General features: G+C 39.8%; 1 protein-coding gene across 1 annotated transcript in view; it reads right to left on the bottom strand.

The window, feature by feature from the left end:
• The window catches only part of piezo2b (piezo-type mechanosensitive ion channel component 2b), a 90,299-nt gene that overhangs the window by 8,058 nt on the left and 54,801 nt on the right, over positions 1-27,440 (bottom strand). The window contains exons 20-48 of the mRNA XM_077558302.1: positions 25,837-26,013; positions 25,637-25,759; positions 23,466-23,666; positions 23,177-23,381; positions 22,891-22,992; positions 22,637-22,802; positions 19,828-20,071; positions 18,327-18,444; positions 18,090-18,246; positions 17,920-18,009; positions 16,803-16,927; positions 16,618-16,686; positions 14,861-14,964; positions 14,002-14,122; positions 13,220-13,291; positions 12,972-13,138; positions 12,698-12,891; positions 11,393-11,566; positions 9,442-10,068; positions 8,031-8,289; positions 6,907-7,086; positions 6,087-6,414; positions 4,814-4,946; positions 4,575-4,722; positions 3,798-4,009; positions 3,559-3,717; positions 3,352-3,499; positions 1,235-1,423; positions 1,062-1,154 (exon numbers count right to left, since the gene is read on the bottom strand). Coding sequence (XP_077414428.1) covers positions 1,062-1,154; positions 1,235-1,423; positions 3,352-3,499; positions 3,559-3,717; positions 3,798-4,009; positions 4,575-4,722; positions 4,814-4,946; positions 6,087-6,414; positions 6,907-7,086; positions 8,031-8,289; positions 9,442-10,068; positions 11,393-11,566; positions 12,698-12,891; positions 12,972-13,138; positions 13,220-13,291; positions 14,002-14,122; positions 14,861-14,964; positions 16,618-16,686; positions 16,803-16,927; positions 17,920-18,009; positions 18,090-18,246; positions 18,327-18,444; positions 19,828-20,071; positions 22,637-22,802; positions 22,891-22,992; positions 23,177-23,381; positions 23,466-23,666; positions 25,637-25,759; positions 25,837-26,013 — 5,085 coding nt within the window. The remainder of the gene's footprint in view (positions 1-1,061; positions 1,155-1,234; positions 1,424-3,351; positions 3,500-3,558; positions 3,718-3,797; positions 4,010-4,574; positions 4,723-4,813; positions 4,947-6,086; positions 6,415-6,906; positions 7,087-8,030; positions 8,290-9,441; positions 10,069-11,392; positions 11,567-12,697; positions 12,892-12,971; positions 13,139-13,219; positions 13,292-14,001; positions 14,123-14,860; positions 14,965-16,617; positions 16,687-16,802; positions 16,928-17,919; positions 18,010-18,089; positions 18,247-18,326; positions 18,445-19,827; positions 20,072-22,636; positions 22,803-22,890; positions 22,993-23,176; positions 23,382-23,465; positions 23,667-25,636; positions 25,760-25,836; positions 26,014-27,440) is intronic.

The following is a 27,440-nucleotide window of genomic DNA, read 5'->3' as shown; positions in this document are numbered from 1 at the left end:
CTTTAGCTCAGTGTCGAAATCTTTTTTAAGGAATGAAAGCTCTCCCCCCTGTGCGGGTTCAAAGACAGTGAGTGAATTAGGCTTCTACCGCACTCTGTTGACCAATTAACTTTAGAGTGGCGGGAAAAAAGAAAAGTCTACTTCTATTTGCAAAAGTTTCACTTCAACTCGTCACCATGGCCACAATCTTTGCTCACTAGACATCAAATTCTCACATTTTGTAGTCACGAGTGTCTTCTTTCAGACAAACTAACTTTTATTTGGCTAAGGTGTCATTTAGTACCTTTATTTTCACTTTAAGAGAGGACAAGTCGGACGAACTCGCCTATCCCATGTTAAATTCAGGCGCCTTTCGCTCTTCATTTCTGATAAATCATAAGTTTTCAACCTGCTCTCATTTGGTCATTTTTCATCCGATTAAAAAAATGAGAACATGCTCGTGTTCCCCAAACCCTTGCCGTTCTAACGAGCCATTTCTTGAACCGTTAGGTCGTGAGAGGCTTTTGTTCAAGGGGTGCGTCTCTCATACAATCTCAATGGAATGTGGGGCACGTGATGGCTCCAAGTCAAAAATGAGTGTGCGTTCTTAAAGCGACAGTGAGATATTTTTAGTTTCTGTTGATTATGGTTAACTTCCACATTTCTTGACCGATTTTTGTCGTTTGAATTTTAAACTGTTCAGCTCATTTACATTTTTTTAAATACATTTTCAGGGACAGTGAAATACTTTTAGTTGATGATGATTATGGTTAACTTCCACATTTTTTGAGCGATTCCAGTCGTTTAAATTTTAAACTGTTCAGCTCATTTACAAAGTCAAATGTGTGTGCGTGAAAGTGCATTTTTCTTAAAGGGACAGTGAGATATTTTTAGTTGATGTTGATTATGGTTAACTTCCACATTTCTTGAGCGATTCCAGTCGTTTAAATTTTAAACTGTTCAGCTCATTTACAAGAGTCAGCAGTCCCATTCAAAATTTCCGCGGGAATTTTTCTAGTTGTGTATTGATAACCAATTTGCAAGCTTAATGCCCGTTGCCACATTTTGTTTTCCACACTCACCTCATTATCATTGTACAATTTGACGAATTTGGTCAAGTCTTTTGCGGAGACTTCCTGCAGTTGTTTCTGTTGAGCACTCATGGTGAAGATGGGCTGTCAAGGACCGAAAGGTAAACTCCATGACTTGTCACTTGTTGTTTTTTTTGGGGACATTTTTTTCTTTCTCATCTCACCTGGAAGCCGGCCAGCGTGATCTCGAAGGAGACGTCCAAAGGCGGGTTGACCACGCCGGCCACGGACTTGACGAGCGACATGAAGAGCAGCGGGAACCACACGATGCAGATGAGCAGCATCACGATCATCCCGCCCATGCCGTACTTCACCACCTTCTTCTTCTTCTGGCCTCGTGGTTGAGGGTACCTCTGTATGGGTGCAAAGGTGGCTGGTCATTACTGCTTGCTGTCTCTTTTCTCTCAGTTTGTCCCCTCTCTAATTAGCAGCTAAGTTTACTTTTTGACTTTCACCAATGGAACCACGTTGGAGCATTTTTTTCTTTTGCCATGTTTGTTTTTTCTTGCCTGTCTTTTTACCCCTTTCAAAGTAAATACCAGATGGTGTTAATGGTATTTTGTCTCTCATTCAGTGCCATTGATGGCTATAGACGTCATTTTAAACGGGCTGGCAGTAAACATATTACATGTTGTCTTTTATTATTGCTGTTTTTTTCTCTCTCTCGTCCACGTCTCCACTCTCAAATTAAGTTCCAAAATATTTTAATTGTAATAAATTAATTAAATTAATTAATTTTTGCTATTTTTATCTCTTTTCCCTACGAAAACTGCACTCTAAAAATAATTGTTGACCAACTTAATTGAATTGCTTCAAGTGGTAACACACCATTACATTAAGTTAATCCCCAATATATTAAATTTAATTAATTATGAGGTCATTACATTTAATTTAACAATTTAATTATGAGGTCATTAAATTTAATTAAACGTAACATATTATAATATACAATTCTCTTTTTAGAGTGTTCAAAGTTAAATTTTTGCAGAGAAAATTTATTTGAGCTTTTGGCTAAAAAGAGAATTGTTGACCAACTTAATTGAATTGCTTCATGTGGTAACATACAATTGACTTGATTAACTTCATCCTTAATATATTAAGTTGAATTATGAAGTCATTAACTCATTCACTGCCATCAATTCATTTGAACTATTTCTATTAGTTTAACGTTTTTTTTTCTACTTTTGTTAACAAGAGTAAGAAAACCTAGAACTTTTTTTTATTGTACATTTACATTTAGAACAGATATAAAATTTGTGATTAATCGTGAGTTAACTAGTGAAGTCATGTGATTAATTACAATAAAAAAATTGTAATCACCTAATCTTTTATTCTTAAAAAAAAGAAAAGGTTATTAAAAATTAGGGGCGTCAGGCAATTAATATTCGTAATCGTGATTAATCGCATGACTTCACTAGTTAACTCACGATTAATCAAAAATTTTATATCTGTTCGAAATGTACAATAATTTTTTTCCTAGGTTTTTATATTCTTGTTAACAAAAGTTAAAAAAAAAGTTAAACTAATAGAAATAGTTAAAATGATTTTTTGACGTCTATAGCCGTCAATGGCAGTGAATAAGTTAAATTCAATTAATTTCATTAATTAATTGAGGTAAATTCAATAAATTTTATTAAACTTAATATACTAACTTGAATTAACTGAATTCAATTGTGTGTTACCATTTGAAGCAACTAAATTAAGTTGGTCAACAATTCCCTTTTTAGCTAAAATTAAACTTTAAACACACTCTAAAAAGAGAATTGTTGAACCAACTCAAGTCTAAAAAGAGAATTGTTGACCAACTTAATTGAATTGCTTCAAGTGGTAACACAAGATTGAATTACGCGTGATATTAATGAGATTGGTGGTGGGACTTAATAAGTTTGTCTTCCTCCCACTCCTTTCCAGGCTAGGTTTAGTTGAGTATTGTCTGGGAAAAATAATGTATATAATATATTAACTTGGATTACCTTAATTCAATTGTGCGTTACCACTTGAAGCAATTCAATCAAGTTGGTCAACAACTCTCTTTTTAGAGTGTATTTAAAGTTCAATTTTAGCAGGCATCATTACTGGTGCTTTAAAAAAAAAAAGTTTTTATCCGATTTCTGTTGGCAAGACCGGCCGCACTGCATGACTACGCTGCAGAACAAGACATGTTGAGGGGGAACAAGAAAAGAAAAGTTCAACCAGGAAATCATTTCAAGCAACACTTGGCAATCTCATTTCTCGCTTGGCTAAGCTTCCAAAATGTCACGCGTGGATTTCATTCCAGCACCTTTTCCGACTCTCGCCAGCATTTGAGGATGAAGATGTGAGCGTAGATGTCCTCCACACAGATCCAGCTGGACAGAGACAGCGACGTGTCCGTCCACACCCAGTCCATCACGGCACGCAGCTCGGTCAGGAACGGAACCATACGGAACCTGCGAGCAACGCTCATTTATTTGTTTTGCTTTTGTTGTTGTGATTTAGACCTCCTTACCCTTGAAAGAGGAAAAGGTTGACATAATTGTAGCTCTTGGTGAGGAAGTTGCCCAACACGCGGGTGGGATAACCGCAGCGGATCTGATAGGCTGACAACCCAAAGTAGATGCACTTGACAAAATACCACATCTGAGCCACGGTGTTCTTGTTGAAACGCCTTGGTGGAAGTAAGAAAGGACACAAAATAAACGAATGACATTTGACGCCGCCGCGTGGGATAAATGGATACGTTCTTACTTCTCTGTGACTCCCGGCAGGATGAAGAACATCCAGAAGTGGATGCCGAAGACCAGGAAGACCTGGAAGATGACCTTGCCCATGACAGACTTGCGCAGGTAGAGGGCCCGGTCCACCACCATGGTCCCAAACTGGATGAGGACCATCACCAAGAAAGGTCCGGGCACCTGATCCTCCGACAGAGACGAAGTGATATCTGCCGCTGAGTGTTTCTACAAGACAACAGACATACTGTAAGCTGCGAACCGCCGATGGAAAGTTAAAGGGGAAGTCAACTTTCAACATTTCTTGACAATAATATGTTATATGTGACCTCACAAGTCTAAACATGACATTCTGATTAATATTACATTTGTGGAAAATGAGTTATGCAGCAAAATCCATAAGGGCGGCCATTTTGCCACTTGCTATCGACTGAAGATGACATCACAGTTGCTCAGGGTTCACGTAACAACCAATCACAGCTGACCTTTTTTCTGAAGCTGAGCTGTGATTGGTTGTTAGCTGAGACCTGAGCAACTGTGATGTCATTTTCACTTGCTAGCAAGAGGCAAAATGGCCACCTTCTGATTTTGATAAAAATGGCTGGATTTTGCTGCTTAACTCATATTAACCAATATTAACCAGAATACCGGATTTAGACGAGTGGGGCTGCATAGAACATATTACTGTCAATAATTTTTTTTCAGGGTTGAATTTCAATGTTCCCAACAGCATCCTTCTATGACAATTTTAGGGGTGACCCTCGGAAGATCCCACTGTAAAGGCGACACGTACACCAAAAGCCCAGAAGCCAAAGACGATGATGACGAAATCGACGGTGTCCGCGAGGAACATGAGCACGTAGACGTCGGTCACGGCGCTGTACTCGGGATGGATGAGGTCGTAGAAGAACTGACGCATGGGAACGTAGATCTCCATGAACCTGAAATAGACCCACAGAGCTACAATCAAATGGATTCCATACAAAATCAAGAAAGTTGAGACGACAGGTTCAAAACGCCGACGCGTTGTACTTCTTGACGACGAAGGCTTTGGCCTTGTAGAGCTGCTCCTTCAGCTTCTCCAGGATCATCTGCTTCTTGCTCTTCTGATGTACGCTGGCTTCGCTGCCGTCCTTGTGGCTGCTGCTGCGGGAGGTGACACTTCCTGCGGAGACAGTCGAGTCAGGAACAAGCCTTCAAATGCAAATCCCGAATTTGACTTCTGATGCGGTGGTGGGTGAATTATGGCGGACCAAAACTGCCAAAATTAAAAATACCTAAATGAATAAATAAATAAGTAAATAAATAATTAAAAGTGAAAATAAAAACTAATATAAAAATATAATTCAAAAATTAAACACAAAAAATAAATATAAATGAAATAAACGTACAAAAATATATATGTACTGTAAATAAATTTAAAAAAGTAAAAAAGTAAAAAAAAATAAAAAAAACGAGATAAAAAAATAGGTATATAAAAATAAATATAAATGTCAATTAATAAATAAAAAGGCTCTGCTCTCAAATTTATTTATTTCATGCTGAGAGTATCTGCATCCGTCATGAAATGTCTAATGAAGGGGGCGGTCCTAAGCGCTTTCAATGGTCGAGTGAGCGGGTCGGCGAACAAGGAAGTCTCGCCGGCTTGCACGGAGAGCTCCAACAATGGACGACTATCTTGTCTACTGTCACCACAACTTGTAACTTGTCGCACAACTTCACACAAGTTCCTGTAAACTACAATTGTTTCATTGTTTCTTTCGTGTGTGTGAATTCTCCCTTGCTGTGGAACGGGCAGAGTCCGACATAGACTGACATGTCGATCAACCAATAGGCGAATAGATCAACCCAAGACACACTTAGGACCGCCCACTTATTTCAATAACATTTCATGACGGATTTCATGCCGACAGCGTCTGCAGCATGAAATATTTAAATATGAGAGCAGAGCGTTTTTATTTATTGATTTAATTCTATTTACTTATATTTTTGTATTTATTTCCACATTTATTTTTTTAATCTTGTTATTTATTTTGTATTTATTTTTACTTTATTTATGTATATATATATATATATATATATATATATATATATATATATACTGTATACATTTTGTTGTTTTTATTTCCATTTAATTTAATTTTGGATTGAATTCAATTTTTTATGTCTGTTCTTATTTTCACTTTAATTAACTAAGTAATTTATTTATTCATTTATTGACTTTTAATTTTGACAGTTTTGATCCTCCATAGCTGGGATGATTGATGCAAGCAAGCAAGCAAAAAAAAAAAAAAGATGGCCTTACCTCGCTTGGCTCGAGCAGCTGAGTGCACGGATCGGTGCGAGACGTGCGAGCCCCCACTAGAGCTAGTGCGCCGCTGGTAGGTGGGTTGCTGCGGGTGGTGCAGCTGCACGTGGCTCGAGTCCATCGAGGTGCCGAAGTTGATGGAGCGCAAGGTGTTCGTGGAGCCCCGCCGCCCACGTGCCCCCGAGGAGGCATTGGTGGTGGCGGCGGAGGTGGGTTCTGACTCCCTTTCGCTCTCGTCTCTACGACTCCCCTCGTCCTCCGACTCGCTCTGACGGGACGCCGCCCTCTTCTCCTTGGGGTTGTCCTCGTCCCACAGGCCGTGGCACTGTGTTGGCACGGGGTCGCATGCGTGAGTGTACGTCACAAATGAAAACCCAAACTTATGGGGCACGAAAACCTAAAATGGCAACTATCAATGCTAACTTTAGCGTGCCAATTGGGTTTTGCATTGTTTTTTTTTAGCATTAAGCTATTTTAAGGCAAAATATTTTAAGCTAAAACAACAAAATAGTTCTTTGTTTTGTTTGTTAGTAGGCTTAAGGTCAACTTGGGAGTGGCCTAAAACCCATTGAAGCTTATTTTTTGATGAATTGCTCAACGATTTTCCAGCTTCTGCTCAATGTGAAATAAGTAGAATTTAGTTCACTGCCCAGAAAAATTAGCTCAATGACGGCTCGCAGCTATCTTGAAAAACTTGTACATCGGGTCACTCATATCTCAAAGCATCACAGAACTGTATATAAAATAGAGGAGTCATGTTAGCTAGTTAGTTAGTTTGTAAAACAGGTGAGCTGCGGTAATGCAAACTGGCTTTTACCTTGAGGATGGACCTGTGGAAGAAGAGCGCCAGGAGTTGGACCAGGTCGTAGTGGACGTAGCCTTCCTTTTTCTCCACACCGATGATGTTGGGCGCATGGTACGGGTTGTCCTTCTGTGACTTGTCCTGGTTGAAGGGAAAGAAGCCGAACTGGAAGAAGTACTTGATGACGATGGTGACCTGACGAGCAAAGAGACACAAGATCATGTACATTTACTCTGTTTAGTTGTTAATGGTTGTGTTTACATTGTCGACAAATGCCCAATCGAAATCAAATAGAGATTTGAAAAATAATTCTGATGTTTGCTTAACACATTCATGCCCAGTCATTTTCACTGAAGCAACCCTCTTCGCTCCCGGTTGTTTTACTGGATTTTGACTGAGGCCCACAGAATATTGTGTTCTATTGCTATAAAACAAAAACATGGAAACCACCAAAACAAAGATTAGAGTCTCTTCTTTCATCAGGAAAAAAAGTATATTTCTATCTGTTTCTGTTTTGGAGCAATTAGCATTATAATATAGCTAAGTTTAATCATTATTCACAAATCTCCTTAGAACAGTGGGGGAAAGAGCTTTTTGCAACATGGCCCTGGTTGATCTCTTACACTCTGCTGCCATCTGCTGGCCGTTTTTGTAATAACTACCATTGCTTCAACCGTTTTGTGCAGTTCAGAGGCTGCATCAAAGCCTTCTTTATGCCACAAAACGTATAAATACGTCTTTGGGACACTTAAACCTTTTTAAAATAGAATGCATTTATACGTTTTGGGGAGCAAATGAGTTAAATAGAATACAGTTATTTTAAAACTGGTTAAGCGCATCCAGTCAATTTTAAACCCAGTTTTAAGTTTCCCCAGTTAATTTTATAACCAGTTCAAATTGTGTCCAGTTTAAAGGACATACAGGTCATTTTAAAACCAGTTTAAATCTTGTTCATTTCATTTAAAAAGCAATTTAAAGCTAAGCAGTTTGCTAGCGGCCACTGGGATTATTTAACTTACTTTAAAAAGATGATAATAATAATGACAATTATTTTATTCCAACAAACACCACTTGGTGACAGTATTACAAGCGGTCAAAGGACGAGTAGTTTTTTTACACATTTTTCTTTTATTTGGTACCTCAGTGTAGACGATGGCGGTCATCCAGTATCGCTTGCTGGGCCGCGGCACCGACAGCATGGCCCACAGGAAGATGGTGACGGGCAGCACCAGTGTGGCAAAGTTGGCTGACACCATGTGGTTGATGATGATGACCAGGAAGCAAACCATTTCAGAGTGCGCCACTAGCATGTTGTACAAGGCGTAACACAGCTGCAGAACCAGCGGCTGGCTCTGGTAGAACTTCTCTGAATGGTCCAGCTCCTCATCGTAGAACATCCTGGCGATAGACAGAGCAAAGGTGGTTTCCGGGTTCCTCAGGGTACTGTGCTAGGTCCATTGCTATAGCCGTGCATATGAGCAGATGCTTTTCAGGTCAAGTTTAAAAACAGTTTTAAACTGGTCTAGGTTACTTAGAATGTTATGCGGAAAAATTTTAATCGACTTGACTTTATAACCAGATTGAGGGTCATCTAGTTAACTCTATATTGTATATAATGTAATATTTAAAACTCTACAGTGATGCAAGTTTAATTCATTCCTTGACCATGCTCATACTGTACATCAAATCACTTGTAACTCAAATCATCTTTCCCCATTAAAATTAATGTACTACCCTTAACCTGTTCCATCCCCCCGCCCCCAAAACATTTTTTGAAAACTAGCACTCCACAATAATATACTTTACAAAAATATATCGTTATCGCTCAATTAACTCATTCACTCCCAGCCATTTTCACTGAAGCAACGCCCTTTGCTCATACCTGTTTTACTGAATTTTGACTGATTTTGCAAGGCCCGCAGAATATTGTGTTCTATTGCTATAAAAACATGGAACCTACCAAAATAAAGATTAGAGTCTATTCTTTCATCAGGAAAAAAAGTATATTTCTATCTGTTTCTGGTTTGCAACAATTAGCATTAGAATATAGCTAAATTTCATCATAATTAACAAATCTGCTTAAAACAGTGGGGTAAAGAGCTTTTTGCAACATGGCCCTGGTTGATCTCTTATACTCTGCTGCAACTTGCTGGCCGCTTTTGTAATAACTAACTACCGTTGATTCAAGAATTCTCTTCAGTTCAGAGGCTGCATCCTTCTGTATGCTCTAGCATTAAAAAAACATAAATAAAAAAACGTATAAATACGTCTTTAGGAGCATGGTAATATTTAAAATGGAACGTATTTATACGTTTTTGGGAGCAAATGAGTTTGTTAGTTTTAAAAACAGTTCAAAGCTTATTCAGTTCATTAAAAATAAAAGTTCAAACTTAATTTAGGTTACTTAAAAAACAGTTCAAAACTATTCCAGGTCAACAACAAAAAAATATTTTTGTCAACCAGTTCATTTTCAATTTAAATCTTGTCCAGGTTACAGTAAAACCAATTTAGAACCAGTTCAAGCCGAGTGATTTTGGTTTTGTGTCTTACTTGTTGAGCAGTAGCTCACTGGCGGTCAGCTCCGTGGTCATGGAAGGCAGCATGATGTCGGACCTGCTGTCCGAGCGGCTGTCTGAGGTCATGAGCATGCGCCGCCGTCTTCTTTCCACGTCGCTGTCGTCGTCGTCGCTTATCTCTAGCCGGTCAAAGCTGACCGCCTTGCTGTAGCTTGGTGGCACGTCGCCGTCCGACGTCTTTGAGGCGTCCGTGTCGTTGGTGCACAAGATTGTCCCGACGTGGTCCCCGGCATGTGGAGAGTCTTGCTGACACCCTCCTCCTCCTCCATCCTCGCTCTCACTGATGGTGTCCTCCTGGAGCCGGTTCGAGGGCCCCTCATCTTGGTGGAAAGACCCCCAGATGACACTCCTCTCCTCAGGTTCTACTTCCTGTCCGTCATCATCGAGAACACGCCCCTCCTCAAGCTCTAATTCCTGTCCCTCTTGCAGTTCCTCCTTGTATTCCTCAACCTCCTGGGGCTCTGCCTCAGAACCGCCGCAGGCTCCGCCCTCGTTCTCAAGCACATCCAGGTCCAGAGACTTCTTAAGAAGACTTCGCCCTGCCTGACTTTGATTCCGTTCATCCTCCACTTCTTCTTCTATGGTTTCTGCGGTGCCCTGTCTGGAGGATATATCTCATGAGATCTGATAACAATGCAATACTTAGATTGGTTTTAATTAAGGCAGGCAGTGCTCAGGATGACAATGAAACAATGAAAAAGTTATTATTTACCTCTGCCAAGGAAAGTTGGATTAGGTTAAGAGCTACTTATCTAGTTCCCTCAGCACGTTGTAGAAATGTGGGGCAATAGGCCAAATAATAACAATAAATTTAAAAAAAAGTTACCGAATTTTCAAATCAGGTTAAAGCTTGTGGAGTTCATTTCAGGGCAAGTTTGAAGCTTCTCTAGTTCATTTTAAAACCAGTTTAGACATCATCCGATTCACTTTAAAAACTATTAAATATCATCCGGTCACTTTGAAATCAGTTTATGGTTGAATTTCAAACTGCTTTCAAGCTTGTCCAGATGACAACTAAAGCAGTTTAACGCTTGTCTAGTTCATTTCAGAGTCAGTTTATTGGTCGGCCAAGTCACTTTAAAACCAGTTTAAAGCTAGTCCAGTACAAATCCTGTTCAGATTACTGTACAGTACTTTAAAACCAGTTTCAAGCTTGTAAAGATTGTTCAAAATGGTCTAAAGATAGTCCAGTTAATTTTGAAACGACTTTGAAGTGAGTGTGTCAAATTCATTTGGAAACCGTTTTACTGCTTTACTTTACCATTGCATTTTAAAAACAGTTCAAAACCTATCTAGTTTATTTTTAAACAAGTTTAAAACTTCTCCAGTTGATTTTGTTAATTTAAAACCATTTTCTCAAGTTAATTTTGTTTAAAGCTTTCCCAGAAAAATTTAAAACCAGTTTAACATTTATGACTTTAGGCTAGTTCCTAGGCTAAGCTTCTGCAAGTAATTTTAATGACAGTCCGAAATGTGTATGATATATGTATTCCTAAAACCAGGTTTAACCTCACCCAGTTAATTTTTAAAACCATTTTAAAGCTTTCCCAGATAATTTGAACAGCATTTGATTAAAAAACAACAACATTTAAGCATGTCTAATTCATTTTATACCACGTCCAAAAGTTCATCCAATTTAAGTCCGTCCAATTCAATGGAAGAAAACGGTTTGATTCTAGTCCAGCTCATTTTAAAAAGAGTTTATAGCTCGACTAGTTCAATTTAAAACTAGTACAAAATGTAAGCTTGACCAGTTCATTTTAGTGTTGCTATGCTTACCAAAAAGACAAAATCTACTCCTTGGCACAAGTACTGTAAATAATACATAATGAAATGAAACACATGCAAATGACAAGATGGATGCATGGATTTTGAAGTGTGTGTATGTGTGTGTGTGTGTGTGTTGTATCCGTGGGTGGCTGCACCTGGACACGAAGCTGCTGACGCTGTCCATGGACGAGGTGGACACATCTAGGCCGTACATCTTGCGTAGTTTAGGCCGTGCCCGCTCGCTGGTTTTGGGGATGCACTCGGGCATCCCATCCAGGTCTTCCAGCGTGGACTGACGGGAAAACAGCGTGGTGGCCTCGGTGTAGGCGCTGAGATGTGGCGACGGAGGCGGGGTGGGGTGGAAGAAGCGGGATGAGATGGCGTGTTAGCGTTGAGTGGCATGGACTCACAATATTTTGATGCTAGTGAAGGTGTGGCCCTTGCACTTCCTTTTTCACAGTTAAATGATCATCAAACTTTGACGCCCGGCTCTGTTCACATTAGACAGCACAGGCTAAAAGCATCATCCGTACCTCTAACACCTGCTTCCAATTGGAGCTCACTTGGGTGAATTTTCTAGTACAACCCAAGAGGAAGTTGCACAAAATGGCTGCCTAACCACGTAATTTCATATTGAGTGCAGCAAACTTTCTCTTTCCTGGTTCTCAGGACCGTAATGTAATGTAAATTAGTGAGTGTCTGAGTTTTTAGTGCCGTAGAGAAACACTTCAATTTAGGGTCACCCATCGGTTTAAGATCCCCAGTTTCCTCCTAGTCAGAGTCCATCAACGTACAAACCCTTTTATTTGGCCAAAATACCTGTTTTAAACCAAAATGGCTGACTTCCTGTTTAATTTTGTGCATGGCTTCATGAGACTTTTTCGTTTTTACGGTTATCATACACATCTCCACCCAATATCTTGTCGATCCAGGCACATTTTTTCAAACTTTTCTTTTGCCTGATGCTCATGCTACATTAGATGACAAAAATTTGAGTTGCCCATAATGACCGACTTCTGGGCATGAGTCCTTGAGAATTTTTCATTAGTATTGTTACATTTACGACCTGTTACGTTTCTCTCGCCTGGTACAAAGCACTAAAGAAAAATGACATTCATTTATGGCAATTTCTTGAAATAATCATCAAACATTACAGCAGTGCTCCACTTTAGACACTGTTGGGAATTCATGTCACCTGTCCTGTCCATATTTGTTCAATAGGGCAAATTCCCACAAATGGCTAACTTGGCTGATCAATTTTGGCCATATGTTTTTGGGAATTTTATGTTATTACAATAGACATGTCCAGCCAATTTCGAGTCCATCAGGCTAATTTATTCAACTTTTCCTTTCATTTGGTGCTTGGGCCATAAAGCAAAAAAAAAAAAAAAGTGAGATGAGTGCGGGTGAACCAAATGAAGTTTCCGATGAAGGTATTTTCAACCTAAATCTTCGTGTACCTTGATATGCTGTCCCTGGAGGCCGTGGAGGCCTGGCTCTCCATCTGGTAGCGTCTATGCCGCCGCCGGACCCTCGAGGAGTTCCCCGCCGACTCATCCTCACTGAGCAGGTCCAAGCTGGCCTGCCGTGACATGTTGAGCCGCATGGCCTTCTGGTAGTACACGTGAATGCTCTCCCTGGACGGCACGTTGCCCTGGTGGATGTTGACACGAGATGCTCAAGCAAAGTTCTGAATGCCTGAGTGCAGTGCATACAAGACACTAGAACCTTTACCTTCTTGACCTCCCTGGTAAGCATGCAGCGCTCGATGCGCAGCACGGTGGAGATGTCGATGTACTCCCGGCACACTTCGTTCATCCAGCGGGTGAAGCTGTCCACGGTGGTCTGCAGCAGCACCCAGGTGAATTTGATGATGTTGAACACACGCTTGAAGATGTTGTCTGAACATGGTTCGACCAGTTAGGAGAAGATAATAAAAGGAGGAGGAGGAGATGGAAAAGAAAGGGAAGAAAGAGGCCAACCTGGACCAGAGTTGTTATCTTCTTGTTCTTGGCTACCGGACAGCTCGTCCATCTCGATGCCCACATGAGCTTCTGCAAAGGAATTTGTGAATGAATTTCAAAACCTGTCCAGTTCATTTAAAACTAGTTAGAAGTTTTATCGTATTCATTTTCAATCCAGTTCAGATCTTATCTAGGTCATTTTAATATCAGTTACAGTAAATTCTTACGACAATCATTTTAAAAACAGACCAAGTTCTATGCTGAACATTTTAGAACCAGTTCAAAGCTTATCCAGTTGGTTTAAAACCAGTTTAAAGCTAATGCAGTTTATTTTAAAACCAATTTAAAGCAAATCCAGTCCATATCCTGTCTAAACCAGTATTAAGGTTTTCTGGCTCATGTTTTAAGGATTTTAAACTCTTGTCCAGTTCATCATATTTTTTTTTTTAATCTTGTCCTGTTCATTTTAAATATCAGTTCAACTCTTGTCCAATTCATTTTCAAGCCAGTTTAAATCTCGTCCCTGCGACCCTCGTGAGTATAATTGGTTCAGATGGATGAAAGTTCATTTTAATGCTAGTTCATTTTAATGCTAGTTTTAATATTGTCCAGTTTAAAACTGATTCAGTTTGCTTAAAAACAGTCGAAAGCTCATTCCGATCATTTAAAAAAACAGTTCAAAGTTCAATCAATTCACATTTAAACCAGTTTGAAATTTGTCCGACTCCTTTTAAAACCAGTTTGAACTTTAAAAATATTTTCCAGCTAAGCTTCTTTTGTTCCGTTTTTCCAACACCTACCCTCCTTTTTGCTTTTCTTGCGTCTGCTTCCCTTTGTGTATTTCTTCCAGAACTTGCGTTTCTCCTTAGCTCTTGCCTTCAGGGCCGCTTTGGGGTCTTTGATCCAGGTGTGGTAGAGTAACTGCAGTTTAATGTCAAACACAAGATCATAAGGACAAATAAAGGATGCGCTTGTGTGGATAGCACCACAAGCAGTTGGTAAAGAGAGTAAACGGGCGACATGCATTCAAAAGGTTACAACATTTCACTAAGAGTCCGTGCAACTTACCTGTTAACTCACCCAACAACAACAATAACAATCACGATAAGCAAAAGGTCACAATTGTTGTCACAACCACGACTTCATATGCAATTACTGTAATAGCGTGGCAGCAAAACACTCAAAATGGACGCCGGAGGCACTTTGTGGTCATGCACAAATGGGGGAGACAGCCGGTTGTTTACCTTTCCTGCCTTCACTACATACTGAAGCACAGTTTTAGGCAGCCTTATGACTGACTTGGGCAAAGCCAGAACGGCCGACACAAACTTCCCGATAGCTCGCTACAGGTGGGGGGAAGACATAGGTGGAAAGAGAGCAGAAACGTGAAGTTGAGAGGGGGATAAAGGCCAATATAGGACACAAGTTAAGGGAATGTGGCAAGAGGACAATCCGTGAAAGGGATACAGGTGGGGGGAGTATAAACGAAAGGTACCAGTGGAGAAAACATAGATGAAGAGAGAGAGGACAAAAGGTGGAGGGAAGACACAGGTGAAGAGGATTAGTCGAGAATGATGTATCAGGGTTTTCATGAAAGCAGACATGTTGGGTTATAAATGTTAGAAATATGTAGGCTAATAAAAGTAAATTAGAAAGTACCTGGAAGGCGGACCTCCTCGGCGGCTCCTCGTCTTTCAAATCGTCGTCCTCCTCCTCTTCCTCGCTGTCGGTTTCAAACAAGTAATACTCGCCGCTTCTAACCACTGACGGGGGACAGCACAAGGTTTACTTTGGAGGCGCACAAACAACAACAACACAGGAAAGGAAGGGAGACAGCGAATCTAACATGACGGGCACAAAGCGCTGATGTGATGTGCGTTTGTCATTTGAGTCGACAGCAGAGTTGAAAGCGACAAGGCTGACTTGTGTCCTTGAACAGAAGTGCAAATTGACTGGCTGGGCGGGAGGTGAAGGGGGGGATGCTGGGGTACGGGGGTGGCAAAATTGGGAGCGGTGGTTGGGGCTGCAATAGCCGACATGATCCATAACCAAATGGGTAACCAGCCTTTTAAGAAGAAAAAGTGTGAAAACAAATCTTTCCATCTGCACCTTCATACCAGACCTATGGCAGAATTTAATTTTCTTGTTTTGCCCTCACGTCACCACAAAGTGAAGCAAAAATCATATTTGACTATTTTCGTGAAGGTTAACTAACAAACCAAACAGTCACCATCAAAACTTAAGCATACACAATAAACCTGCCATGTTTATTTTTTTAATTTTCAAATGTATATACAAAGTACACAATGTATCCACTTAATGTTTGATGTGACAGGTAATAGTGTAATAGTAATAGTGCCACTCACAGCAAGCTTTTTGTTTTAAAATTAGAAAGCTAGATGTTTTACATCACTGCCCCCGTTTTAGCCCCAATGCAAGTGGACTGTCAGAGCCAGACCTGCACCAGAATTTGATAGTTTTTAATGTGGCCCTCACACTACCTTGCAATAAAATGACGTGCAAATCAGTTCGGACATTTTTCTGTAAGCACGTTAATTAACTAACCACAATCAAAACATTACCTTATGTAAACAAAACAAACAATGCCTTATTTTTTAATTTTACTGAACTGAAGTGCCAGAAAATACTGTTCCACTACAGTGCTATAGGAGGTGCAATACAAAGTGGGTGTCTTTTTTATTTTTATTTTTTTTAACAAAGTGGGTGTCAAGTACAACACACACTTTTTTCCCCCTAGTTCATGTGGTTCATTGCCACATTTGGCACCGATGCAAGCTTACGGTTACAGCCAGACCTGCAACAGAATTTGATGGTTTCTCATTTGGCCCTTATGCTACCACGCTACAAGGTGACATAGAAATCAGTCAGGGTGATTTTGTTCAATATAACTAGCCAAATGGCCATCAAAACAACTCAACTTAACAAACTTGACTTTGAATTGTAAAGATTAAATAGCTGGTGATGCCCATTGGTTTTGATCATGTCTGCGGGCAAAGAATGAAACCTTTTGAGGCGGAGAGGACTTCATATCTTTGCGTGAAAACACTGTAAAAAGTGAGCGATTCCCCACCGCGGGCTCTTCAGGCGTTTTGAAACAAAAGCACAACCTCCGGCCAATAGTCCTTTTCTCGTTTGCCTCCTTCTTCTCGTGTCTATTTAAGGCAATGTCACCGTGCTACAAACACACGTAGTAGATCTTCTAAAGTGCCTCTTCAGCGACAGTCAAGCAGCGTCCTTAAATAGAGACAGAAAAGGACTAAAAAAGACCAGAGGACGACGGCCGGTGCCTTCAGCGCCCTCGGACGGAAGGGGAATCCTCGGCGGCGTTCTGGTCGAGGACACAAGGGCCAATGGGAGCGGAGGAGTGAGCAAAAGAGGGGGAGGGGTCAACCTACTGGAAGCATGGTCAACCCAAGGCCTCCACCAGTGCTTTTTTTTGGTCTTGGCTTTGGCTCGCTGCGCTCCTAAAATTTAACAAATGACATCAGTGCAACACGACACAAAGTAAAAGATCAAAGGAAGAGTGGCTACGTTAGCTTAGCATCATCAACACGGGCACGGGGGCGGGCCTTCGCCATACCCTCGTCCTCCTCGTCGGGAGGGGGCGGGGCAAGCGTCTGTCCGTCCACAGACTCCTGAACCATGCTCAGCATCCTCTCCTTGCCGCGCTTGAACTTCTGTTGCCGCACCTTAATGCGCTCCATTCTGTGCACACGGACATGAGTGACATGAGTGGCGCGACTACATGGACTTTATGTAGAGTGATACACTCCAGTTACTTCATTATTTTCAATGAGGGCATCAATAGGATATCAAAATCCTCACTTAATTGGGGTTAGTGCTGTTTCAGTGTCACTTAAACTGTGAGAATATTCAGTGTTTAAGAAGACAATTCAACAATTTTAATAGCTGCTTATTTTTGGGACCGCAACATGCTCCAAGGCACGCCGATTTTTGTCGGTGTGTATCTTAAAACATTTCTAAATAAATACTTAAAATAGCAAATAAAAAAAAGAACATATAATGAAAATAATATAACATAATAAATATAACATTTGATGATAAAAATAATAGCTTACACAGAAAAAAACTAAAAACAATAATGAAATAAACAAATAAAACAAATAAGTAACTAAAAAGAATTAAAACATTAAAACCAAATTAAAACTGAATAAACCAAAACAAAATAAGTAAAAATAAATTTAACATAATATAATGAAACAAAAATATTAAATTAAATAAAACTAAATAAATATAAAACAAAACCTAATAAAAAATTAAACGAAATAACACAAAATTAGTAAAATCATAACAATAAAACAGAACTAAATAGGAAGTAATATACAAGCAAAAATGAAATGAAAAACTAAAATAAACAATTTAGACAAATAGAAATACAACAAAACAAGGCTAAATTAAATTAAACCAAATGAAATCTAAAGAAAAAAAACTAAATTAAATTATTCCCAAAAATAAACTAAAACAAAGCAGATTTTTTTTAAATGAATAAAACCAAATAAAAACATAACAAAGTAAATGAAAAATAAAAGCAGAAAAAGTAGCAAAACACAAATAAAACAAAATACAACAAAGTACAACAAAAATTTAATTAAAACCAAATAAAAAAATAAAATAACAAAATATACAAAACAAAACCAAGTAAAACAATGTGAAATCAGACAAAGAAATCATCTCACTGTCGTTTCAGCTGCTCCACAGATTTCCGCTCCTCCTCCAGGCGCGCTCGCACAGCCTTTACGATGGTGGCCTGGAAAAGCTCCGCCCCCCTGGAACACAGTGCATGCACACAAAAGCGGTGAGTACGCCATCCAGTTCTCCCACCAGTATGAGGCGGTGCCACGCGTGCCTAGAGGCGAGGATCTGCGAGGCCCTGATGTCGGCCACCACGTGCAGGAAGTAGTAGCTCATGAAGACGCGCCGCTGCAGCAGCAGGAAGGCGAAGCAAATGCTGTCCCAGATGATGCCCGCCTCGTCCTCAGGCAGGTCGCACCGTTGGTCCACATCTGCTCAGACCGTATCGTGTCAATGGGACAATGTTGTGTGCATGTGCGTGTTCATGTGTGTGTGTGCGTGTGTGTCTTACGGAGATGGTCCTGGTTGATCTTGATCTTGTAATCCTTGATGGTACACGCCAGGCTGAAGAGCTGGATGAGCCAGCACTTGTTGGGGATCAGAGAGTTGATGTAGCCACAAGCCAGAATCTGCAAACAGCAGGAATGGAGAACTGCATACATTCATTCTTAATTAACAAAGTTGTTATGCAAACAATAGGAATTCTACTTCTAAACAAGGGATCATTTCATAATAGCACAACACATTCAAACCTGATCTGACATGTTAAATGTGCAGTCATTAACATTAGAGAACTTTTGATTAGATTTAACAAACATTACTTACAATAAAATATTGTACTTGATATATTAGTTTTTTTAAATGTGATTTTATGTATGTGTTGTTTATTCATTTAATTCCCAAATTTCTTTAAAAAGTAAAGTTATTTATTTTTGTTAAAATTAATATTAACATTTTAATTATATGTTTTTATGTTTATTATATATTATATTAGCCCATATTTTTGCTTTGACGAGATTCAATAGAAAATGTTTTACAATTATTTGTGTCTATATTTGTAAAAAGTATATTCTAAATATAAAGATACATTTTTAAAAAAAACGTTTTAAATTATCAGTTAAATTTAAATTAAGTCAAATTTGACTAAAATTAAAGTTATAACTTTTTTGTTTTCATTATTTCATACACCTTTTTGTTTAAAATTCAAAAAAAAAAATCTTGGTTTGTATTTTTTTTTAAAGGGACAGTGTGTAAAAGTTCACCACTAGATGTCACTATGTAGCTGAAGCACGCACACTATGGTGAATCAGAGAGATCGCACTTCACAAGCCTACCACCAATTATTATTTGGTGTGAGCGAACGAGCATCTCGGTGGACGACAGCGACTTAGCAGCACGGCGAGAAAAAAAGACAGAAAAGACGCGGCTAACAAGAGTGGCTGGGGGGAGGGGGTTAGCCTGATCCATAGGTTGGAATGGCTAACAAGAGCAGCTAGCGGGAGAGGCTAGTAAAAGCTTGTGAGAGCAAAGCAGTGGGCGACAAGTGGCAGGAGCCCAAATCACAGGACTCCGTGAAGACCACCTGCAGGCCCCAGCTGTGGAAGGTAAGCGATTCTCCTTCAGGCATCCATAGCAGAAAGATGGCAGTGAAACATATCAGTCCCCTATAAGGCACAGCACAACCTATGTAAAAATAATTACTAGACCTACGAGTATATACAAAAATGGAGCATGTGATAGAACTTTTTTTTTTTTGCATATTGAAATCAATTGTGTGTGTTTTTTAAATAATTGAATTATGAGTTCACTACTAGATGGCACTAAATTCTACACACTGTCCCTTTTTTTTTTTTTTTTTTTTTAAATGTACATCTTTGTAACGTGACATGAAAAATAAGTATGACATATTAAAAAACATCCAGAAAGCCAAAAACTTCCTTGGTGGAGGTAATTGTGTCCTATTGGGACAGGAAATCCTGCTATGAGCTGCTTCCCGTCACGGGCCCACTCACAGACAAAATGTTCTTCATGGTGATGACAAAGATGTTGTAGGCAATGAGGAAATCCCAGTAGTGGAGAATCTTCTTGATGGGCTTGAGCAGGAGCTCGCCGCCGAAGAGCAGGAAGTAGAAACACGCCACCAGGTAGCCCATGCAGAACACGCTGATGCGCGTGGTGCCCGTGATGAAGATGATGGTCAGCACGAACCAGAACAGATAGCTGAACATGATCACCTTCAGCATGTCCAAGTACGACCTGCAAGGGCACAGTTGAGAGATAATGAGCTGCTGCTGCTCAAGTGCAACACAACCTAGATCACATACCATGCAAAATGAATACGGTTCTGGTATAGAGGGGTGGGGGAAGGGTGTGGTGCACTGCAAAAACTGAAATCTTAAGTAAGATATAACTTCTTAAATTCAACCTAAATTAGACAAGTTATTTTTATTCAAAATGAAATTGTCAGACAAAAATCATTGTGGTTATTTTAAAATACTTATTACTTAATTATCTTATATGTCTTGGCATTGAGTGTTAACAGCCAGTTTTAAGTAGTGTGAGGCTTAAAACAAGCATTTTCCACATTTTAAGATGACAACTAACCAACATCAAAGCCCCTGAAATGGGGTTTCATAAATAGAATTTTCTTGTTTTAAGATTTTACATAATATAGTAATAAGATAAAAGTATGAAAACAATCAGACAAAAGTGCACTATAGCTTTATGTCGTTTGTTACATTTTATATTTTAGTAAGCTCATTTTTCCTTGTTCCAGTACCAGGTCAGTGGTCTAGTGGTCTAGTGTTTACCCTCAGACTTTGAGGTTGTGGGTTCAATCCCTGGCTGGGTCATACCAAAGACAATAAAAATAGAACATTTTTCAAAATCTTACAGGTAAATTTAAGTAAAATTTTCTTGCTCGGTGGCAGATAATTTTGCTTCTTTGAAGTAATGATTGTCTTATTTTGCTATATTTTTTTCTTACTGTCCTTTTTGCAGTGTGATCATATGAGACAGGTGAATCCAGAGAAGATTTCCAATTTAAAACCCAAGTGTGCCAAAAGGCTCAAATTAACAGGGAGGGAATTACAAGGGCCACTGGAAACAAAAACCATCACTTTGATTTTTATCTCATTAAAATAATCGCGAATAAAATATCGCCAACATAACAAAAAGTTGTTCATGTTTGCAATTGTTGCACATGATTCCCTTGCGTCATTGTGATACTCAGGACATATACTTGAAAGGCAAAGTGCACACCTATCAGTTGTACGGCGCAGGGCCCGTCTACATATCGGCTAAATGCAACCGCACGCGTGGCAGCTTCCATTACACGTGATGGATGCGGTGAAAACATAGGAAGCAGCGTTCATTTGACGGCCTGTTTGGGATGATCAATCGGTGCCTTGATGGGTGAAAATACCTTTTCCATACTTGAAAGCTATTTATTGAGTTAGAGCACAGGGGGAAAAAAGTGCCTAAGTAGCGCAGTGACCGACAGAGTGTTTTTGCAGATTATGGATTTCTACCCCCACCTTCCACCCTTGTATCCGTAATTTGATCCTGGATGGGGAAACGGCAATGGAATAAGTGCAGAGCGGCCGTGGCGTGCTCTCGACCTCGCGGCGAGGTCTTGTTGATGGACGCAGAGTGCGTTAATAAAAGACATGTCCACTTTGTGCGGCAAAACATTGCAATATGAAGCACATGCGATTAATGGTTGCGGACGACTCGGGATGCCTAACACGGCTTGGCCTGCACCTCAAAAGGCTTGTGTTGTTTTGTGCGACCTCAATAATCCACACACAGGGGACCCTGAACATGGGTAAGTGTAGCACACATGATCAGAGGCTGCGGGGCAAGTCGAAATCCAGGCATTTACTTGTTAAAGATTTCAATTTACTTTTTTTAAATTGATAAATACTGATGATCGTGTCAAGATGTCTATTGTCTAAAATAAAAAATAAAACTTTAACATTTTACAAATCTGGAAAAAGTTGTTCATTAAACATATGTTGAAAGGAGTTTGTATTTTGTTTAGAGTTTGTATTTTTTTAAAGTTTAACGCCAATATTTTCCCTTTCACTGAAAATAAATAGTGGCTCCAAATATCGGTTACCAGCCTCGTTGATGACTAATAATCAGCATTCGTACCAGGTAAAAAAACATATTGGTCTATCTCTAATCGATATTATTGCAATATTTAACATGCACATAAAGAGATGAAATTTTTATTATGTAACGAAAGAAATCATTTTTTAAAGTTATTTTGTTAGTAATAATAATGCCCCTAGGTACATATTGGATGATGAAGCACATTTAAGAATCCACCTAATGGGTGAAAGTGAGGTCAAGTATTGACAACTAATTTATTGCACATCTTCGCGATATACATATCAGATGTGCCATTATTGTGATGACGATATTTTTCCCATACATATATTGTGCAGCCTTAAAGCTACTCTCTGTAACAATTTGGCCAGAAATATTTTTACAATAGCCTTTTTATTTGATAATTGATGACTCAAAAATCTTCTAATTAGTAGATTAACACCTTAGCTGTTCACTGGTTACTCCTGCAAGCCTCTGGCCATTAGTTTTCAGACTGGTTTGGGGTTAAAATTTCCCGCCCTGTGTCAGCGGATGTGACATCATGTGCGCATTGTGCACGTGAAGAAGGGTGTGTGCAGTTTCATTTTTCATCAACAGGTGGCAGTAGTGATTCGAAATTGAATTTTCTGTGCTCAGTAGCTTTAACTCAAATTAACTTAGCAACCCATATACAGTACAGTAACGAAAAGCTGGCAGCAAACGTCGTACCTGCAGTGGATGAAGTCTGGGACGGGGTTGTGTACGCTGAAGGAGGACGCGTCCAGGTCCCTGCAGATCTCCACGTTGTCTCCGGCCATGATGCGCACGGCCGCCTTGTTCTCGTCGTCAAACACTTGCCTCTGCATGGAGGCGCACAGCAGCAGCATGAAGTCGTCTGGAGAAAAGAGGCCCGCGCTCGTCTTAACCGGGCTGCAAATGCGGCGGGAGGGAGGTTAGGAGGAGGGGGAGGCGTCGGGACGTACAGATGAGGAAGGACGGATTGGGCCTGGAGAGGAAATCGGGAACGTAGAGCCACTTGACCACTTTGGAGTCGGTCGTGGAGCTCGGGAATCTCCAGGGATAGTCTAAAAAATGGGAAAATACAAAAATATTGATTTACGGCACATGCAATAAACAAGATTTAAATATTTTGAATAATTTAATGAAATTTTCATTTAATATAAACAAATGAATATTATTTAGAATAAATATACAGTACATATCTATTTGATTTTTTTATTGTTATTGATATTTTTAAGGTTTGCGGACCTTTACAGGCTGCAGGGGGGATCCCGATGCAGACGAAGTACTGAAAGGTGAGCATGCAGGCCAGGAAGCAGCAGTACTTGGGCCAGATCTCGGCGATGGCCTTCCTGCGGCGCCGGAACATGACGACGATTAGAGCGAAGGCGTGCAGCATGGCGTAGAAGTCCATACGCTGGCCGATCACGTTCACGCCCAGCAGCAGGCAAGTCTGCCGAAGGATGGAAAGAAAGAGATCTTTATTCATTCATGTGACGACGTGTTAGCGGGATGTGAAAGAGAAAAGCAAAGCCACCTCTAGTCCGAACTTGTAGAAGAAATAGTTGATGAAGTATTTGATGAAGCACACGATGCCCACGTCCAGGTGCTGGCGCGTCACGTCGTGGAAGATGATGCGGGCGGCGGGAGGCGACAGCTTGTTCCTCAGACGAAAGTACAACTGGTGGCGGTAGATGGTCACCTCGAACGCCAGCACAGCCAGGATCAGGAGGTTGTGCTGTACGCCGCGCACAAACACGCAAAACTTCAATATAGACCTCTCGGCCATTTTGGTGTATTTTTCTATTGTTTTGGTTCATTTTTATGAACAATTTTATTTTGCAGGCAAATACTGCATAGACTATAGCAAGTCTATTTCTGCTTCTGCAATGTCAAGGACTGTGCGCCTCCTACTGTGCTGGCTTTAAAGAGGATGAGAGGAGCTGCTTCCATTGGTAATTAAAGAGGGCTGTGTTTACTCCCACAATGGCGCAAACACCCCTTTTTAACGGCATTGGTCTAAAAAAAATTATCAAAAGAAAGAAAACTCACCCATGCGCTGGACACAAAAATAGGTACCCTCCATCTTCATATCTTTCCCCAGTGAAATGTTACGGAAATTCCATTAAAACAAAAACGTAACTTTTTTTTTTTAATAATAAAAATAGCACTCCACAGTATTGTACTTTATAAAAATATATAGTACATTATTTAATACCATTTAAATAATTAAACAGTGCATCATGATTTCATAGCGCAACATTGATGTTAGTTTCATAAGTTTGTCTATGGCGTTTAGTGTGTTCTGTGGTTTGATTAAATTATGTTTAAACTTCAACTGGAATCGACAATAAACAGCTTGAAGCAAGCACTTGGCTTCTTTTTTGAAGAAATGTTCACCGTCTGCTTCTTGTTAAGAAGTCCGCTGCCTCCATTTAGTGTCTGGAATACAAATTTTTGCTTGCAACAAAGGACAGAAATTATTGTGAACAACTCGTAAGTTGAGGTAGCACTGTATTTTTATCATTTTAATTATTGAAAACAATTCTTGAGACTCAGACAAGATTAAAAATTCAAACAAAAATTCCAAAAACTATTTTGTTTACGGAATAAAATAAAAACAAACATGCATTTTTTAATAAACAAAAACTCACTAATACGCAATTTTATGTTTATAAAACTAACTAAAACTAACTATAATTATAGCGAAAATGTCCTTCATCTTATAGTCTTTGGTAGTTAATTCATTACATGAGCCTTTGGGGATGATTTTAAACGCGATTTATTTAACCGGAATAAGGACGTTTGAAAGTGTGTCACACAGAAGTTATGCCATCTAGTAACAGCCAATAGAAGAGCACCTTCAGATGACGTCGCTCCTTGGCGACACTTTTGCGTGCTTGACTTTTGGCTCCAATGGCTCGGCTTGCCCGCTTTTTCACTCAGCCAAAATGTAACGCTAGGTAAGAAATGTGTTACTTTTTTTATTTTACCATGGTGTTTATTAAAGTAACACTAAGGAACTTTTCAACTTTAATCAAATATTTTCATAACACTTCTGATGAAACATCGACATAAAACTAGTTGAATGGTACCTTTGCCATGAGGGGGTAATTTTTACTGGCACTAAACAACTTTGAGGAGGATGGTAGAAACCCTGCCACACAAAAAAACTACAAAGTGCTGACTGCTTTATGGCATACGTCACTTCCCCCTTTACTGATTCGTTACAAAGACAGAAGTCAATTTGACTAGCGTGAGCTCAAAAACGAAGCAATGCGCTTGTCCTCATGGGAAATGTGGTCTTGCTTCAGGCATAACATTACCGCTTTTGTCCATATGGCGCAAAATCAACATAAACTGAAAGTTTCTTAGTGCCTGTTTAAATATTGCACACAAGTAATACACATTTAAAACAACCACAAAAAAAACTAATACTGAAACTAACTAAAAGTAAACAAAACCTAAGCTTTTTTTTTTTTAACTAATAAAAACTAACAGAACCATCTTGAAAACTAATTAAAACGCACTAAATTTAAAAAACAAAACAAAAATAAAAATTCCAAAACTATAACGCTTGACTCAGGCCAAAAATACCTTCAGCTTATTCAATTTTAACTTATCTTATTAAATTTTATGGTGTACACAATTGGGTAGAGCAGGGATCCCATAAGTGAATCCCAAGGACCGATTGTGGTCTCCACTCACCCTGATGTAGCCCAGCAAGTCGTCAGTCTTTTGCAGGCCAACCCATTTAGCAGGATCCACCAGTCCGCTGTAGAGCAGAGAGCCCTGCATCTCTTTCTCCTCGTCGGTGGTGTAGGCCGCAGGCTGTCACAGGGAACACACAGACTGGTTCAACGCTACTTGCGGCGCTGACTCTTGTCATCAAGTCAATCATTTCTCACCATGGTGCAATTCTTAGAGTAAGTGAGCGGCTTGATGGACTTGAGCTGGTACAACATCTTGCACACGATGATGACGCACGTCCAGACGCTGCACACGTTGGACGCCAGGGGGCGATACTGGCTGTAGGGCAGCGCAAAGGCCCACGACGCCAGGAACACGTAGTTGAGCAAGGACACCTGTGTGGCGGGCAAAATGTTAGCGTAGCAACTGTTAGCAAGTTAGCATGTCCAATTTCAAATGGAACCCGAAAAGGGGCTAAGATGTAAAATCAACTTCGATCTGCCTCAGCGCTCTTTGCACTTGGGTTGCCATCCTGCTATATGTTATCAAAACAAATGTTAGCTTGTTATCGATTTTAATTTGTAGTAGTAGCACAATCCGTACTCACTGTAGGTCGCTATCTTGACATATGATACAGTATGTTAGCATATTAGCATTCTACCTATCACAGTAGGGTTTAGCACTATAAGCACACTGAGGCACAAAATGCTCCAAAATCAACATTTTGGGTCCTAACCAGGGTTATTATAGTTTTAGAATTTTCATTTTAGTTAGTTTTTATTTCGTTTTGATTATTTTTTTTCAATTGAGTTAGTTAGTTTTAATTACAAACCCAATTCCCCAAAAATTGGGACACTATACAAATTGTGAATAAAATCTGAATGCAATAATGTGGAAGTGCCAAATTTCGATATTTTGTTCAGAATAGAACATTGATGATTGGTCAAAAGTTTAAACTGAGAAAATTTATAATTTTAAGGGAAAAAAATGTTGATCGTAAATTTCATGGTGCCAACAAATCTAAAAAAAAGTTCGGACAGGTAGCAATAAGAGGCTGTAAAAGTCAATTGCACTTATAAAAAAACAGCTGGAAAACCAGTTATCACTAATGAGGTCCAATAGCAACTTGATTGGAGTATAAAAAGAGCTTCTCGGAGTGGCAGTGTCTCTCAGAAGCGAAGATGGGTAGAGAATCACCAATTCCTCCAATGTTGCGCAGAAAGATAGTGGAGAAATATCAGAAAGGTGTTTACCAGCAAAAAAATGCAAAAAGGTTGAAGTAATCATCATCTACAGTGCATAACATCATCCAAAGATTCAGAGAATCTGGAACAATCTCAAGGCCGAAAAATCATACTGGATGCTCATGATCTTCGGGCCCTTAAATGGCACTGCGCCGCAAACAGTATTGCTTTCTGTAAGGGAAATCACAGAAAGGGCTCAGCAATACTTCCAGAAAACATTGTGGGTGAACACAATCCACCGTTGCCAGCCGCCGTTGCCAGATGAAACTCGACAGTACAAAGAAGAAGCCATTTCTAAAGCAGACCAAGAAGCGCAGGCCTTTCTCTGGGCCAGGGGTTATTTAAAATGGAGTGTGTCAAAGTGGAAACCTGCCTGAAAGGCATCGTCAATGCAGAAAGGTATATTCAGATTGGAGAACAACATATGCTCCCATCCAGGCATCCTCACTTTCAGAGAAGACCTTGCATTTCTCAACACGATAAAGCCAGACCACATGCAGCACCAATTACAACATCATGGCTGCGTAGGAAAAGGATCCGGGAATTGAAATGGCCAACCTGCAGTCCACTTCTTTCAC

The sequence above is a fragment of the Vanacampus margaritifer genome, chromosome 2 (assembly GCF_051991255.1).
Source record: "Vanacampus margaritifer isolate UIUO_Vmar chromosome 2, RoL_Vmar_1.0, whole genome shotgun sequence".
NCBI classification, from domain to species: domain Eukaryota; kingdom Metazoa; phylum Chordata; class Actinopteri; order Syngnathiformes; family Syngnathidae; genus Vanacampus; species Vanacampus margaritifer.
This window is presented reverse-complemented; position numbering and strand designations above follow the sequence as displayed.